General features: G+C 41.9%; 2 protein-coding genes across 2 annotated transcripts; both read left to right on the forward strand.

Moving 5' to 3' along the window:
- Positions 1–1,968: 1,968 nt before the first annotated feature.
- LOC306929636 (uncharacterized protein) lies at positions 1,969–6,808 on the forward strand. Its single transcript, XM_079510249.1, has 2 exons — positions 1,969–2,325; positions 4,495–6,808. Exons 1-2 carry the CDS (start codon positions 2,229–2,231, stop codon positions 5,559–5,561), a joined length of 1,164 nt encoding a protein of 387 aa, XP_079366375.1. The 5' UTR covers positions 1,969–2,228; the 3' UTR covers positions 5,562–6,808.
- A 5,607-nt stretch (positions 6,809–12,415) lies between these two features.
- On the forward strand, positions 12,416–16,071 carry LOC306929298 (uncharacterized protein; the record flags this gene model as incomplete). The annotated part of the gene is made up of 2 exons (XM_079509740.1): positions 12,416–12,586; positions 15,008–16,071. The coding sequence occupies exons 1-2, from the start codon at positions 12,490–12,492 to the stop codon at positions 16,069–16,071; spliced, it is 1,161 nt and encodes a 386-aa protein (XP_079365866.1). The 5' UTR covers positions 12,416–12,489.
- Positions 16,072–18,791: the final 2,720 nt, after the last annotated feature.

Consider the following 18,791-nt stretch of genomic DNA (forward strand, 5'->3'; position numbering starts at 1 on the left):
GACACACTAGTTCATTATTGGATGGCAGAATAGCCATGGGTGTAACCCAGACACACTAGTTCATTATTGGATGGTAGAATAGCCATGGGTGTAACCCAGACACACTAGTTCATTATTGGATGGTAGAATAGCCATGGGTGTAACCCAGACACACTAGTTCAAGCAGTGGTGGAAAAACTACTCAATTGTTTTACTTAAGTACTTACTGCAATGTAGAACTACTTTGTTAAAAGTAAAAGTCCGGAATTCATAATGTACTTGAGTAAAGGTACAAATGTATTGGCATCAACATGTACTTGTAGAAAGTACTCACTATATGCAGAATGTCCCGTTTCAGGTTTTCAAATGTACAAAATACAAAAATCTTTTGAAAATAGCAGACCTACGAGCTCACAATGCGTCACATCGCGACGCATTGTGAGCTTGTAGATCGGCTATTCTCAAATGGCAGATATGTATATAGGGCTGGAGTGGTTAATGTATGTTTTATAATAATCCAAATCTATAAAGTAACTAGTAACTAACTACTTTGAAATGATCGTAGTGTTTGCCTCTGAGATTGAGTAGAAGTAAAAGTACAGAAAATTGGAAATATTCAACTAAAGTATGCCTACAAATAACTTGTACTTAAAGGACCACTTCACCACTTTTCAACCTATCTTAATATAGGTCCTCATGTGTTTGTATTTAGTTCATAAACTCAACGCAACTATAATTAAAGGCATTTGAAATTAAATAAAAATGTTACTTTTCAGTACTTTTCCAATTAAAAAAAAATCAGGATTTCAATTCAATTCTACAAGCTCAAATCGCGTTGCGTGAGCTTGTAGATCGGCTATTTTTGCTACGACAGTAATATGCAATGTGGCCCTCTGGAGTGAGTGTGTAAATATAGTGTCCCTCTGGAGTGAGTGTGGTAATATGGTGGCCCTCTGGAGTGAGTGTGGAAATATAGTGGCCCTCTGGAGTGAGTGTGGAAATATAGTGGCCCTCTGGAGTGAGTGTGGTAATATAGTGGCCCTCTGGAGTGAGTGTGGAAATATAGTGGCCCTCTGGAGTGAGTGTGTAAATATAGTGTCCCTCTGGAGTGAGTGTGTAAATATAGTGTCCCTCTGGAGTGAGTGTGGAAATATAGTGTCCCTCTGGAGTGAGTGTGGAAATATAGTGGCCCTCTGGAGTGAGTGTGGTAATATAGTGTCCCTCTGGAGTGAGTGTGTAAATATAGTGTCCCTCTGGAGTGAGTGTGGTAATATAGTGGCCCTCTGGAGTGAGTGTGGAAATATAGTGGCCCTCTGGAGTGAGTGTGGTAATATAGTGGCCCTCTGGAGTGAGTGTGGAAATATAGTGGCCCTCTGGAGTGAGTGTGTAAATATAGTGTCCCTCTGGAGTGAGTGTGGTAATATAGTGTCCCTCTGGAGTGAGTGTGTAAATATAGTGTCCCTCTGGAGTGAGTGTGGTAATATAGTGGCCCTCTGGAGTGAGTGTGTAAATATAGTGTCCCTCTGGAGTGAGTGTGGTAATATAGTGTCCCTCTCCATCGTCAATGTTTCCCACCTCTGGTCTAAAGGAACACTAGCTCCATTTGGAACCTCACTCTACGCTTCAGTTCCGGGAAGAGGTTCCGTCCGTGTCAGGATATCCCTGCATCGGTAGAACAGGGGTTGAGCCGTCCAAAAACAGTGGCCAAAACCCTTTTTCGCAGTATCGTTTCCAAAAAGTATAGATATTTATGGCTAGCTACTGAATGATAAACTTAGGACACGCACGTACATTTTTGAGACAACTGCTTAAATAAGGCTTAAATTGCACATTTGCCGATTGCATTGGGAAAACATGGTACTGGCTGACTTCATTGATTTCGCTCCTATGGCACCAAAAAGTGGAATGCCCTACCAACAGTCATTAAGACATGCAAATCCCTTGAATCCTTCCAAAACGCTCTCAAAGGGCACCTACAGTATACGGACGGCTGCAATTCGAATGTCCTTGACATGAAAAAGTTTGGGAACCACTGCTTTCCACCACTATGTTATTTCCGCCCATATGTGTCTCTGTGAGCGCTACAGCAGCAGTGGGTGGAGAGAGTGAGTGGGTTGGTCCTGCATGTAAGCACCGTTCTGTCCCGTGTTGATCTGGGGGAGAGTTTAAGCAGGAAGCAGAGCAGACGTGGACCATCAGAGTGGACCGAAGAAGGAGATATTAAACTATTTGGGCTTTTTAAAAGAGAGATGTCGTCCGACAGCTTTCCAGCTGCTGCGTCAGAGAAGCAACAGATGGACCAGGGAGCCATGCTGAAGCAGCCTGTGATAGAGTTACACAGAATAGGTGTGTATGTTGTCGGTACTCGGTGGAGACTAGTAATGCTTCCTCCCAGCATGAACACACTGTGCGTGTGTGTGTGTGCGTTTGCGTGCGCGTTGATAGGGATAGGGAACGTCACTTTAATTCTATGCAACTTTTAAACACTGTAATTTCTTACTTTTACTCAATCCACTGATATGCAAGAGTGGACATTGTGTGAGTGTTAGTTAGTTTCAATGTATTGAAGCTGTCATATATAGTGTTTGTGTAAAGCCTTCTAAGTGCCTAGCAGCGTCACCCAGTGCCTAGCCTAGCTGTATCAGATTCCTTCTACTGCTCCTCCTTAACCTCAAGGCCACTGCAGGCACCAGTGGTTCCTTGTTTATGCCCTGTTTATCTCTATGTGGGCAACCCCTCCCATTCTATGATCCTCTCTCCTGTTACTAGTTTTGTCTGAGGAACAACCAGCAAAGCCTGGGATGTGGATCTCAGTGACCTTCTGGGCACATACGGTTGGAGCAGGTGACAGGTCAGACAGATAAGGAGGTGCCTGGCCATGGAGGGCTCGGTGTGTAATGACTAGAATCTTAAAATGTATTCTGTAATTAACTGGGAGCCAGTGTAGGGAGGCAAGGACGGGTGTAATATGACAGGATCTCTTGGACCTGGTCAGCAACCTAGCAGCTGTATTCTGAACCAGTTGCAGGCGATCTAATGCGGTTTTAGACAGACAGGTAAACAGAGAATTACAATAATCAAGACGTGACACAAATGCATGGATAATAGTTTCTAACTCCGGGTGTGAAACAACTGATCTTAGTTTGGCAATGTTACGAAGGTGATAAAAGCAGGTGCGCGATACAGAATTAACATGTTTGTCTAAAAGCATGGACTGATCTAAAATAATGCCAAGGTTTCTGGGGTTGGTGCATATGTTCTGTTTTAATGACCCAAGGCGATCGGCAACGTCTGCAGCAACCCTACTTGGGCCAACAATTAAAACTTCTGTTTTGTCTGGATCCAGTTGCAAAAAGTTGCTAGCCATCCAATTCTTGATGGCAGTAATACATTCATGGAGTTTGGTGATCATATTATCCATCTTATCCGGTTTGAAAGAACAGTATAATTGAATATCGTGGAATAATGCTTGGAATGGATTCAGAATCATGAAAACCCCCTAGTTTGACATGTCACATGCTACTTAAAGCATGAGGAAAGTTGGACATTACATTTTTGCCTTAGGATGTTAAAGGACCACTTCACCACTTTTCAACCTATCTTCATATAATAGGTCCTCACTAATAATCATGATAAAATGGAAAGATTTTTTTCTACTCAGTCTGTGTCTCATAGGAGGGCTGTGGGCAGTTTAGAAACCGTCCTCCAGTGACATCATCATTAGGCAGATTTTCTACGAAAATGTTTAGATTTTCATTATCGTGAGAACGATGGCTTCTATTTTCGCATTGCAACTTTTCAGGACTAGAAAGCCTGCAGTTTCTATTAGCTTGTATTCCCCATCGATGATGTCACTGGAGGACGGTTTCTGAACTGCCCACAGCCCTCCAATGAGACACAGACTGAGTAGAAAAGAATTGCGCCATTTTTTCATGATTATTAGTGAGGACCAATTATATGAAGATAGGTTGAAAAGTGGTGAAGTGGTCCTTTAATGGTAGGGTCAAATATAAACAAACCCCTATATAAAAAGCTCAATGCTGACAGCCGGTCAGCAAGTGGATTCATGAATGTATGTATATAGACAATATTTTAGGCCAATAAAAAAGACTATAGGCCTATACAGAATTTTGCACTTTAAACAAAAGAAGCCTGTTGGCTGCCTGACTAAAGGTTGTCAATACTGGAATGAGCTCCCTGTCACACTGAGGGAGATCCCCACTTTCACAGCTTTTAAAGGGCAATTGAAACAGTGGTTAAACAGCCAGTCGTGATCACATATGACTCTCACTCGACAATAGAGTAGGCCTATCCTAGTAATAGTTTTAATATTTTCTTATTCTTCTTATTTTCTCTTTTTACTGTTTTTGAAATGTACTGTGTTTGTATGCTGTCCACTCGTGTATTATTATTATTATTATTATTTAGATCATTATCAGTTGGTAATACAAGACAGCTTGCATGTTATTTCAAAACATTTTATGTTTTTTTCTCTGTCCTCATTCTCCATCCCAGATGTCTTTCCTGCCCAACTCAAACATATCTACAGCAGAAATGGACATCTCAAACATCATCAGAGAACTCAGCCCTACACCTGTGACCAGTGTGGGATAAGCTTCAGCCAGAGAAGTACTCTCAAACGACACCAGAGAATCCATACAGGACAGAAGCCCTACACCTGTGACCAGTGTGGGATAAGCTTCAGCCGGAGCAGTCATCTCAAACGACACCAGACAATCCATACAGGACAGAAGCCCTACACCTGTGACCAGTGTGGGATAAGCTTCAGACAAAGCAGTAATCTCAAAGATCACCAGAGAATTCATACAGGACAGAAACCCTACACCTGTGACCAGTGTGGGATAAGCTTCAGGCACAGCAGTAGTCTCAAACAACACCAGAGAATCCATACAGGACATAAGCCCTACACCTGTGAGTGTGGGATAAGCTTCAGCCAGAGCAGTGCTCTCAAACAACACCAGAGAATCCATACAGGACATAAGCCCTACACCTGTGACCAGTGTGGGATAAGCTTCAGGCACAGCAGTAGTCTCAAACAACACCAGAGAATCCATACAGGACATAAGCCCTACACCTGTGAGTGTGGGATAAGCTTCAGCCAGAGCAGTGCTCTCAAACAACACCAGAGAATCCATACAGGACATAAGCCCTACACCTGTGAGTGTGGGATAAGCTTCAGCCAGAGCAGTGCTCTCAAACAACACCAGAGAATCCATACAGGACATAAGCCCTACACCTGTGAGTGTGGGATAAGCTTCAGCCAGAGCAGTGCTCTCAAACAACACCAGAGAATCCATACAGGAGAGAAACCCTACTACTGTGACCAGTGTGGGATAAGCTTCAGCCAGAGCAGTAATCTCAAAGTTCACCAGAGAATTCATACAGGACAGAAACCCTACACCTGTGACCAGTGTGGGATAAGATTCAGATGGAGCAGTAATCTCAAACAACACCAGAGAATCCATACAGGAGAGAAACCCTACACCTGTGACCAGTGTGGAAAACTGTTCAGCCGGGACAGTCATCTCAAACAACACCAGAGAATCCATACAGGAGAGTAACAACATGGCTGCAGTTATGGTTGTACTGCCACCCCAATCAGCTGCAGGGGTCGTACCCCAGATAGACAGACAGACAGACACAGCCAGTCATTGGAGCGGTTAGACACAAAACTGGCAAACTTTGTGAACCTGTTGATCTGCAAAGTTACTGCGAGAGTGAGGTCGGGCCAACACTAACTCAGGACTCCTGGATCGCAGCCCTCCACACTTTCCTATATCTAACATCAGGTTCTTGAGCTCTACAGTGTTGTTAGCTAAGCTGTCGATCCACAGTGCGTCTACGTAGGTGGTGTGCTTCTTTCCCCTCCTGGCTTTGCCCTGGGTTGGCTCCCATAGAGTCAGTTTACTTGCCTCTAGTTCTGGATGCCTGACACAGTGCCCTGCCAGCCTCATTCTTCTCTCTCTGTGACCCGTGGTAGGTCCCCATAGAGGTCCACATTTCTGATGCGGCCAGTCCATGTGACACCTAGTGCCATTCGTATCATTCTTGTGTTTCTATTAATACAATAGAAATACATTTTCATTTGCCTGTATGCTGTTTTATGTTAAATTGTTTAGAAGATATTGACATACTGGTCAATATGGTAGTGTTAAAGTGGAAGAAAAGCATTCAGCTAGCCTACCTTCCTTCCATCTCCTATTCTAGGACAGGGAGAATATGAATTGTCACCCTCAAATAACAACATTAAATAATAGAGTACAGATGCAGACATGGTCGCCTAAAAAATATTAATCAACATTAATTTAGGCCAATTAATGTAAATTCAGTGATTCTACAAGGATCAACAGGCTCTTGATGATCTCCACTGCTCTCAGCTGGTTCCTCAAACACCTGTGTTTTGTACTTGTGTTCTCCCCTGGTGTAATTGATGTTGGCAATTGACAATAGCACAGTAAAGATGATAATAATCTAATATGATGTGTGTAGTTCTTTATAGAGCTAGCCTCTTAATTTTTATCTCAAAGTGCACCAGATTGAAGCAAATGTATATACCATACCATTATCATCATCAAATTGAATTAACAATTACGACATTGAAGAGGCTTTGGATGTATAGTGGTTAACTTGAGTTGTCAGCTGTTGGGTGGGGGTAAGGAACTGTGATGTGCATTTGTTTATATTTAATTGTATGTAATGTGTTTTTTTCAGTTTTGTTTGTTTTGTATTCATGGACATATCCTGTTGTTTCTTTGAAGATTTAGTTTTAGTGTTTGCTGCCATTTGGGTGAATGAAAAAATATATGTGAATAATTGTTTTAAGAATACTATGTCGTAAAGAAAAATCAATAAACATATGTTTTAAAAAAGGAAACAATTACTACAACTATTACCACCGATACCACCATATATCATTGCTATCATTCTCACTACTGTCCTACCCTCATAATTTAAAGATGGAGTACCATGATATTTTCCCACCCTAAAACATGATCATCAGGTGTTACGACTCACCGAGTCTAGGACGGTTATTGTTGGAATAAGGCAAGTGGTAAAATGCCAAAGTTGTTTTATTGTGGCGTACAGGTTAGTGGAATACAATATACGTGCTATACAAGTGCAATTTACAGGGCGAGCAGAGCTGTGCAGGCCCTAAATCAAAGAACGGATCAAAACATCCTAACTCTTAGTCCTAACCGAAACACTTCTCGAATCAGACTAACTATTAATGAAAACAAGAGAGCCTAACTGACTACTCTATTCTTATCCTAACTCAAACAAAAGTACATTGGTGAGGAGCCTGCTTTAGCTAACTAAGTGAACTAACATGAAATACTATAGGAATACTACCTGCTCTTGCTCATGACACAGTGTTATGCACTTTAACATTAGATGTAGCAACGGACGGGGTTTCACTCAATAGATTAATGCAACTCTTGCAAACTGGTGTTACTCCGTGAGTTCTCTCTCTCTACACGGAGGGCGCACTGCCTCTAGCTTACTCCACTCTGGAGATCAGCTGACGGGCAGCGGCCTGGAGTGAAGGCTTCAGGACGCCTTTATGCTGTCAGGTGGACTCAGGTGTAGATGCCGGTTGGAGCAGCGGGATGCAGAGCGAGCGACCAACGGTGGAGCAACGGGAACGCTCCCCACCAATGGCTGCGCTGACGGATCATTCTGCAGGGAGGGGTTTAGGCAACGGGGCGCACGCTGCGCGCACCAACACAGACCCAGACAGACTACAGGCCTGCGGCCGTAACAGACAATAAAAAACAAAATGCATTACATTTTCAATTTATTTTAGATCACACAGACTACATAATCTATCCTCCTCAACCGTGCCTATACATATCTACCTGAGTACCTATATGCAGACCTAATGTATCAGTATGCCAGATCTAATTATTCTAATTATCCATAATGTATAAATCATAGATAAGTGGTCAGGAGTAGATATGGCTTTGAATAGGTGTGAAAGGCTTCAGTCATTAGGATATTAATAGCATATGAAAGCCTTTTCAAATGTTTCAAAGACAGAGAGAGAGAGAGAGAGAGAGAGGGGGTGGAGAGAAGAGAAGGAGAGAGACAGAGGGGTGGAGAGAGAGAGGAGCACGTAAAGCCTTTCCCATTTCAAAGAATTAAAACGGCTGTAGCGCACGGCCGCACTATTCGCACTACCTAAAAGGCGGCCCTTAGACAGAGGGAGGGAGAGAGAGAGAGAGAGAGAGAGAGAGAGGGAGATAAGAGAAGGAGAGAGACAGAGGGGAGAGAGAGAGAGAGAGGGAGAGGGAGAGAAGAGAAGAGAAGGAGAGAGACAGAGGGGGGAGAGAGAGAGAGAGAGAGAGAGAGAGAGGTGGAGAGAAGCGAAAGGAGAGAGACAGAGGGGAGAGAGAGAGAGAGAGAGAGAGAGAGAGGTGGTGGTGTGAGAGAGAATTTAAAGGGATATTTCACTTTCAAAAAAGCTTTTTGTAATTTCATCATCTACTCAGGCTTATGTAAACACCCCAGACAGTTTTTAAGTTGCTCGATTCAGTATTTAGATATTTGATATTCATTTCAGCTGCCCCGCCCCCTTCCTATACAAACCCATTGTAACTTCTAACTCCATTTTAACCATGATAGATTCATCGAAAACACCCATCCTTTTTTCTGGTGACTGATGTTGTCCTACTAATATGTGAGGGGGCATACTTTATCATTTACTGTTTATATTTATTTTTAAATATTGTTTTTGATGTTTTAGTCTCCTCAGTCCCGCAGCAGCTCCTCCTCGGTCCTCCTCCTTTTCCAAAAACAATATTTAAAAATAAATGAAAACAGTAAATGATAAAGCACGGCCCCCTCACGTATTAGTAGGACAACATCAGTCACCAGAAAAAAGCACGGGTGTTTTCGATTAATCTATCATGCTTAAAATGGAGTTAGAAGTTCCATGGGTTTGAGTAGGAAGGTGGCGGGGCAGCTGAAATTAATATCAAATATCTAAATACTGAATCGAGCAACTTAAGAACTGTCTGGGGTGTTTACATAAGCCTGAGTAGACGATGAAATGACCGAAAGTTTTTTTGAAAGTGAAATATCCCTTTAACTGAGTGCACAGCCACCCGCACGCATTTTATGGCCCAAGCAACAGCTGGATTCACATTCGTCTATAGTCTTATAGGGACTCAGCGAAGCCACAAATAATATGAAATATTAACAAATATTAGGCTATTATAGACTATATATTATAGGCTATATATATATATATATTCGGAATGCCAGGGTGTTATAGAAAAAAGGGAAACCCTGCCATTTCGAAGAAATGGAAGTCAATCTTCGAAAAGGCGATGCATTTTGATTTCGGAATGCCGGAGTCTATATAAAATTTGGAAACATTTCGAATAATGGAAGTCAATCTTCGGAAAAGCGGTGTTTAGGAGTGCCGGGGTGTACCCGTGCCTCCTTTGTTTTTAGAAACAATCTGTTTGTGTAGGCTTTACTTTCTGTGACAAGAATGCAATTAATTTGTTTTGAATTGCACAGCTTAAATAATTCCCTTTTCTTTTTTTTATTAAGCAACTCCTGCAATATTGAATCATATCGAGCCAACAGCTCTATGACTGATAAAAGGTTCCCACTATTGAGCTCACCAACTGTGGGTTCTCAAAATGCATTTTGTGCTCAAACACGCAGATTTGTATATTTCCACACAGTAATGAGCAGGATAATATGTCTATACAGGTATATGCTACTTAGAATAGATGTAGGCCTAGACCTATTTGACAGTGCATAAACATCATTGCTTTGACATCAACGAGCACCAGCTGGACACTCAAGGTTATAATAGTTAACTAAAACTAACTAAAAAACGAAAACTAGAATTCAAAAAACATTTCAGTTAACTGAAACTAAATAAAATAAAAATAAATAGAAAAACGATAACTAAACTGAAACTGTATTGTGTGTTCACAAAACTAACTAAAACTAACTGAAATTATAGACAAAATACCCTTCGTTTTAGTTTTTTATCAACATGTATATGCCTTTCGGTCATTTATAATATAAATTGGTATTCACCCTTTGCTTGAGTTGCTTAGTGGATTGGATGATTGCACTCTCACACAGTAATAAAGGGGAAAAAACATATTTGTCAATTTTACACTCTGTGTTAGGGAACTCAGCTTGGTATGGTATGGGTCAGTATCTCTCTTACAGGCAAGACAGAACTGTCATCATTAAAGGCAATGGGCCTCATGCGCCAATAAGTTCCTAACTTTTCCTCTTACATTTCTTCCTAAGTGAATTCCTAAGAGAAGTCCAGTCAGATTCATGAAACGTTCTTAAGTAGGCAGAATTGTTCGTAAGCATGTTCTTATGATGATGAATCCAAATCCTCGTAACTTGAAGGGGTGTGCCAGTTCATTCAAATGATCATAGGTAGACGCCCCACATATCCTAATTAACATCCTAATTACCATAGGGAACCGCCCCTCCAATCCCATATAAGGCATTGGGAATTCACTTTCCTACCTGTGTTCACCCAGGTGGGTGTGGTTTTGCATGACTCCATGGCCTTGCCTGCAGTCACACCTGTGTGTGATTGCAGCACACAGAAATCACAGGACCTCACACATAGAAATAAAGTTGAGTGAAGTCAAGAATACCTAAACTAAAGTCTAAATATGGTGGAACACCAGACTCCAATAATACTGTGGAGGTACTGAAGTGAACAGAAAATTTCAATATTTCAATATTTTCAATAATCATGAATGTATTTCATGATTTTTTTATCTCACAATAGTCAACTTGGGGGGGGGGGGGGATGATGGTGGGTGCATGGGGTGGGGGTTATGTGGTGGGTATGGTGCGTTGGGTTGGGTTGTGAACTCTAAACCAGTGGTTCTCAAACATTTTCATGTCAAGGACCCCCAAATTGACATGCATTCTGCAGACCCCAATATGAAAATATTTTCTGCTAGGGAAATGTTTTGAAGATTTATCAAAATGTTTCGAAAATAGCCGATCTACAAACTCAAAATGGGCAGTAATGGGACGCGTTTGTGAGCTTGTAGATTGGCTATTTTCAAAGTATAAAATGGGATTAAAGTGGTAAAATGTTCCATATTTTGCTGTGGACTGCCTGGAACTTCCTCAAGGACCCCTTGAGGTCCTCAGACCAAACTTTGAGCATCATGCAGATGGCGCTGTTTTTCCTTTATGTTTTCAGATTGCACTTAAGAACGAAAAAGGCACCCTAAGAGTGCTCCACAGTGTGCGTAGATTCTGTTCTTACCTACGAACAAATCACAGCTAAGAAAAGATTGAGGGATCCCAAAACCTTCTTAAAAACTTCCTAAGGGGGTCTAAGAACAAATTTCCTCTTAAGATCTTCTTAAGAACGGTTGGCGCATGAGGCCCAAATGTCTGGAGCCAGTGGCGATAACTAGTAACTAACTACTTTGAAATGATCGTAGTGGAGTAAAAGTACAATACTTGCCTCTGAGATGGAGTAGAAGTAAAAGTACAGGACATTGGAAATACTCAACTAAAGTAGGCCTACAAATAACTCAAAATTGTACTTAAAGGACCACTTCACCACTTTTCAACCTATCTTCATATAGGTCCTCATGTATTTGTATTTAGTTCATAAAGTCCATGTAACTATAATTAAAGGCATTTGAAATTAATAAAAATGTAACTTTTCAGTATTCCAATTCAAAAATTGCAATTTTTTTTTCAGGATTTCAATTCTATTCTATTTTTGCTACGACAGTAATATGCAATGTGGCCCTCGATCTGAAGTGAGTGGAAATATAGTGGCCCTCTCCATGGTAAATGTACTAGAGGAACACTAGCTCCATTTGGAACCTCACTCTACGCTTCAGCTCCGAGAAGAGGTTCCGTCCGTGTCAGGATATCCCTGCTTCGGTAGAACAGGGGTTGAGCAGTCCAAAAACAGTGGCCAAAACCCTTTTTCGCAGTATCGTTTCCAAAAAGTATAGATATGTCTGGCTAGCTACAGAATGATAAACTTAGGACACGCACGTACATCTTTGAGACAACTGCTTAAATAAGGCTTAAATTGCACATTTGCCGATTGCATTGGGAAAACATGGTACTGGCTGACTTCATTGATTTCGCTCCTATGGCACCAAAATGTGGAACGCCCTACCAACAGTCATTAAGACATGCAAATCCCTTGACTCCTTCAAAACCGCTCTCAAAGGGCACCTACAGAGTACGGACGGCTGCAATTCGAATGTCCTTGACATGAAAAAGTTTGGGAACCACTGCTTTCCACCACTATGTTATTTCCGCCCATATGTGTCTCTGTGAGCGCTACAGCAGCAGTGGGTGGAGAGAGTGAGTGGGTTGGTCCTGCATGTAAGCACCGTTCTGTCCCGTGTTGATCTGGGGGAGAGTTTAACCGGGAAGCAGAGCAGACGTGGACCATCAGAGTGGACCGAAGAAGGAGATATTAAACTATTTGGGCTTTTTAAAAGAGAGATGTCGTCCGACAGCTTTCCAGCTGCTGCGTCAGAGAAGCAACAGATGGACCAGGGAGCCATGCTGAAGCAGCCTGTGATAGAGTTACACAGAATAGGTGTGTACATGTTTTTATGTCTCTGTACACATTTCTTTCAGCTTCAACAGAAAGCAGATGCACAGAAATGTTGTCTGTACTCGGTGGAGACTAGTAATGCTTCCTCCCAGCACGAAATCAACTATGTGTGTGTGTGTGTGTGTGTGTGTGTGTGTGTGTGTGTGTGTGTGTGTGTGTGTGTGTGTGTGTGCGTTTGCATGCGCGTTGATAGGGATAGGGAACGTCACTTTAATTCTATGCAACTTTTAAACACTGTAATTTCTCTTTTACTCAATCCACTGATATGCAAGAGTGGACATTGTGTGAGTGTTAGTTAGTTTCAATGTATTGAAGCTGTCATATATAGTGTTTGTGTTAAGCCTTCTAAGTGCCTACCAGCGTCACCCAGGGCCTAGCCTAGCTGTATCAGATTCCTTCTACTGCTCCTCCTTAACCTCAAGGTCACTGCAGGCACCAGTGGTTCCTTGTTTATGCCCTGTTTATCTCTATGTGAGCAACCCCTCCCATTCTATGATCCTCTCTCCTGTTACTAGTTTTGTCTGAGGAACAACGAGCAAAGCCTGGGATGTGGATCTCAGTGACCTTCTGGGCACATACGGTTGGAGCAGGTGACAGGTCAGACAGATAAGGAGGTGCCTGGCCATGGAGGGCTCGGTGTGTAATGACTAGAATCTTAAAATGTATTCTGTAATTAACTGGGAGCCAGTGTAGGGAGGCAAGGACGGGTGTAATATGACAGGATCTCTTGGACCTGGTCAGCAACCTAGCAGCTGTATTCTGAACCAGTTGCAGGCGATCTAATGCGGTTTTAGACAGACAGGTAAACAGAGAATTACAATAATCAAGACGTGACACAAATGCATGGATAATAGTTTCTAACTCCGGGTGTGAAACAACTGATCTTAGTTTGGCAATGTTACGAAGGTGATAAAAGCAGGTGCGCGATACAGAATTAACATGTTTGTCTAAAAGCATGGACTGATCTAAAATAATGCCAAGGTTTCTGGGGTTGGTGCATATGTTCTGTTTTAATGACCCAAGGCGATCGGCAACGTCTGCAGCAACCCTACTTGGGCCAACAATTAAAACTTCTGTTTTGTCTGGATCCAGTTGCAAAAAGTTGCTAGCCATCCAATTCTTGATGGCAGTAATACATTCATGGAGTTTGGTGATCATATTATCCATCTTATCCGGTTTGAAAGAACAGTATAATTGAATATCGTGGAATAATGCTTGGAATGGATTCAGAATCATGAAAACCCCCTAGTTTGACATGTCACATGCTACTTAAAGCATGAGGAAAGTTGGACATTACATTTTTGCCTTAGGATGTTAAAGGACCACTTCACCACTTTTCAACCTATCTTCATATAATAGGTCCTCACTAATAATCATGATAAAATGGAACGATTTTTTTCTACTCAGTCTGTGTCTCATAGGAGGGCTGTGGGCAGTTTAGAAACCGTCCTCCAGTGACATCATCATTAGGCAGATTTTTTCTACGAAAATGTTTAGATTTTCATTATCGTGAGAACGATGGCTTCTATTTTCGCATTGCAACTTTTCAGGACTAGAAAGCCTGCAGTTTCTATTAGCTTGTATTCCCCATCGATGATGTCACTGGAGGACGGTTTCTGAACTGCCCACAGCCCTCCAATGAGACACAGACTGAGTAGAAAAGAATTGCGCCATTTTTTCATGATTATTAGTGAGGACCAATTATATGAAGATAGGTTGAAAAGTGGTGAAGTGGTCCTTTAATGGTAGGGTCAAATATAAACAAACCCCTATATAAAAAGCTCAATGCTGACAGCCAGTCAGCAAGTGGATTCATGAATGTAATGTATATAGACAATATTTTAGGCCAATAAAAAAGACTATAGGCCTATACAGAATTTTGCACTTTAAACAAAAGAAGCCTGTTGGCTGCCTGACTAAAGGTTGTCAATACTGGAATGAGCTCCCTGTCACACTGAGGGAGATCCCCACTTTCACAGCTTTTAAAGGGCAATTGAAACAGTGGTTAAACAGCCAGTCGTGATCACATATGACTCTCACTCGACAACAGAGTAGGCCTATCCTAGTAATAGTTTTAATATTTTCTTATTCTTCTTATTTTCTCTTTTTACTGTTTTTGAAATGTACTGTATTTGTATGCTGTCCACTCGTGTATTATTATGTAAATACTGTTTAGTGTTAAATGTCTGGGGACTACGGATGGAAATTAGCATCGCTGCTAAATCCGAAAAAGGTGTATTTAGGCTACATTTGTATGTAATGTTTATTAATAAGCTCTGACCCGTCTAAATAAACAACTAAAGTAAAGTAATTTAGATCATTATCAGTTGGTAATACAAGACAGCTTGCATGTTATTTCAAAACATTTTATGTTTTTTTCTCTGTCCTCATTCTCCATCCCAGATGTCTTTCCTGCCCAACTCAAACATATCTACAGCAGAAATGGACATCTCAAACATCATCAGAGAACTCAGCCCTACACCTGTGACCAGTGTGGGATAAGCTTCAGCCAGAGAAGTACTCTCAAACGACACCAGAGAATCCATACAGGACAGAAGCCCTACACCTGTGACCAGTGTGGGATAAGCTTCAGCCGGAGCAGTCATCTCAAACGACACCAGATAATCCATACAGGACAGAAGCCCTACACCTGTGACCAGTGTGGGATAAGCTTCAGACAAAGCAGTAATCTCAAAGATCACCAGAGAATTCATACAGGACAGAAACCCTACACCTGTGAGTGTGGGATAAGCTTCAGCCAGAGCAGTGCTCTCAAACAACACCAGATAATCCATACAGGACATAAGCCCTACACCTGTGAGTGTGGGATAAGCTTCAGCCGGAGCAGTAGTCTCAAACAACACCAGAGAATCCATACAGGACATAAGCCCTACACCTGTGAGTGTGGGATAAGCTTCAGCCAGAGCAGTGCTCTCAAACAACACCAGAGAATCCATACAGGACATAAGCCCTACACCTGTGAGTGTGGGATAAGCTTCAGCCGGAGCTGGAATCTCAAACAACACCAGATAATTCATACAGGACAGAAGCCCTACTACTGTGACCAGTGTGGGATAAGCTTCAGCCAGAGCAGTACTCTCAAACAACACCAGAGAATTCATACAGGACAGAAGCCCTACACCTGTGAGTGTGGGATAAGCTTCAGCCAGAGCAGTGCTCTCAAACAACACCAGAGAATCCATACAGGAGAGAAACCCTACTACTGTGACCAGTGTGGGATAAGCTTCAGCCAGAGCAGTAATCTCAAAGTTCACCAGAGAATTCATACAGGACAGAAACCCTACACCTGTGACCAGTGTGGGATAAGATTCAGATGGAGCAGTAATCTCAAACAACACCAGATAATCCATACAGGAGAGAAACCCTACACCTGTGACCAGTGTGGAAAACTGTTCAGCCGGGACAGTCATCTCAAACAACACCAGATAATCCATACAGGAGAGTAACAACATGGCTGCAGTTATGGTTGTACTGCCACCCCAATCAGCTGCAGGGGTCGTACCCCAGACAGACAGACAGACAGACAGACAGACACAGCCAGTCATTGGAGCGGTTAGACACAAAACTGGCAAACTTTGTGAACCTGTTGATCTGCAAAGTTACTGCGAGAGTGAGGTCAGGCCAACACTAACTCAGGACTCCTGGATCGCAGCCCTCCACACTTTCCTATATCTAACATCAGGTTCTTGAGCTCTACAGTGTTGTTAGCTAAGCTGTCGCTCCACAGTGCGTCTACGTAGGTGGTGTGCTTCTTTCCCCTCCTGGCTTTGCCCTGGGTTGGCTCCCATAGTCAGTTTACTTGCCTCTAGTTCTGGATGCCTGACACAGTGCCCTGCCAGCCTCATTCTTCTCTCTCTGTGACCCGTGGTAGGTCCCCATAGAGATCCACAATTCTGATGCGGCCAGTCCATGTGACACCTAGTGCCATTCGTATCATTCTTGTGTTTCTATTAATACAATAGAAATACATTTTCATTTGCCTGTATGCTGTTTTATGTTAAATTGTTTAGAAGATATTGACATACTGGTCAATATGGTAGTGTTAAAGTGGAAAAAAAGCATTCAGGTAGCCTACCTTCCTTCCATCTCCTATTCTAGGACAGGGAGAATATGAATTGTCACCCTCAAATAACAACATTAAATAATAGAGTACAGATGCAGACATGGTCGCCTAAAAAATATTAATCAACATTAATTTAGGCCAATTAATGTAAATTCAGTGATTCTACAAGGATCAACAGGCTCTTGATGATCTCCACTGCTCTCAGCTGGTTCCTCAAACACCTGTGTTTTGTACTTGTGTTCTCCCCTGGTGTAATTGATGTTGGCAATTGGCAATAGCACAGTAAAGATGATAATAATCTAATATGATGTGTGTAGTTCTTTATAGAGCTAGCCTCTTAATTTTTATCTCAAAGTGCACCAGATTGAAGCAAATTTATATACCATACCATTATCATCATCATCAAATTTAATTAACAATTACGACATTGAAGAGGCTTTGGATGTATAGTGGTTAACTTGAGTTGTCAGCTGTTGGGTGGGGGTATGGAACTGTGATGTGCATTTGTTTATATTTAATTGTATGTAATGTGTTTTTTTCAGTTTTGTGTTTGTTTTGTATTCATGGACATATCCTGTTGTTTCTTTGAAGATTTAGTTTTAGTGTTTGCTGCCATTTGGGTGAATGAAAAAATATATGTGAATAATTGTTTTAAGAATACTATGTCGTAAAGAAAAATCAATAAACATATGTTTTAAAAAAAGGAAACAATTACTACAACTATTACCACCGATACCACCATATATCATTGCTATCATTCTCACTACTGTCCTACCCTCATAATTTAAAGATGGAGTACCATGATATTTTCCCACCCTAAAACATGATCAGGTGTTACGACTCACCGAGTCTAGGACGGTTATTGTTGGAATAAGGCAAGGTGGTAAAATGCCAAAGTTGTTTTATTACTCTTTGTGTGGCGTACAGGTTAGTGGAATACAATATACGTGCTCTACAAGTGCAATTTACAGGGCGAGCAGAGCTGTGCAGGCCCTCAAAGTTGAGGTCCGGAGGAGGGACTTCCGGCAGTCTTCCGGGTGCTTCAAAACGCCACTGAGCAACTTCCACTGACATGAATAGCTGGGGGGGGGAGGAGCTTCGCGCCAGTTCAGTCTCTATCCTTTTATATACTCTATGCGGTGAGCCCATCCAGTTATCTATAAAAAAAACCCTCTTCGTAGGACGTTTCCACAGGAACTAAAATAGCCGCGCTATCGGGGAAAACTACAGGGATTGAGTGTGTAAAACTCTGACGATCATTTCATAGTGGGACCTGAACACATTAAGTACTAATCACAACAACAGGGGACATTCTAAACCACACGATTGGATGCACAATCACTGGATAGCCAAATACATGACAACTGGATGGGAGGGACGGTCAGATACATGACCACTGAGGGACACATGTCCCATGTCTTCTGTCATTATGCCCTCCCCAGCACACGACAGAAAATGAACAAAAAGGCCACAGAACACACCAAATCATCTCAAAACGAACGAATCCTAATTAAACGCTCATATTTGCATACTAGCCCATAGTGGCACTGTTTTTCTGGCAAATCTAAGCTAGCAAATATAAGACTTCCGGGGGACGATCTCTTCAAAATAAGAGTACCCTCTAGAGTATTGAAAAAAAGATTAATTTGCACATTAAAACGATTAATTAAGCATTTAAACGATGCTATAGGACACACATTATGTTTCTGTATAAAAATAAGTATTCTAAAACGGTTAGTCCCAATACTTGATTCTGATTGGCTGGTTACCGTCACGTGACTGGTGTAAATTTCACCGATAACCCACACCTTCAATCACTTTATATCATTCCCACCTGATTCCTCATCTCTGTAGCTGTACTGGGGAAGGGGAGCGCTTGATTACCTTACAAACCCATGCCGTGCGGGCGTCTAACCACCGCCCGGCTAATATGACTGTGAATGTGTGGCTCCAGGCAGCCCCGTAAAGACATCAAGCGCTATTCTCCCGTCACATAGCCTACTTGCCGAGCAAAACAAGGAAGTGATGTGGCTCGCTCTGGTGGCACAAAGCGTAGCTACTTTTGTGAATTTAATAGTTGTATTAGGTTAATATTGCTATATG

Source organism: Electrona antarctica (assembly GCF_951216825.1).
Source record: "Electrona antarctica genome assembly, chromosome: 9".
Lineage (NCBI taxonomy): Eukaryota > Metazoa > Chordata > Actinopteri > Myctophiformes > Myctophidae > Electrona > Electrona antarctica.

Excerpts from the sequence above, each read along its gene's own strand:
- LOC306929636 (XM_079510249.1), top strand. The coding sequence starts at position 2,229 with ATGTCGTCCGACAGCTTTCCAGCTGCTGCGTCAGAGAAGCAACAGATG. Across the intron at positions 2,326-4,494 it reads GATAGAGTTACACAGAATAG|ATGTCTTTCCTGCCCAACTC; the intron begins GTGTGTATGTTG and ends TCTCCATCCCAG.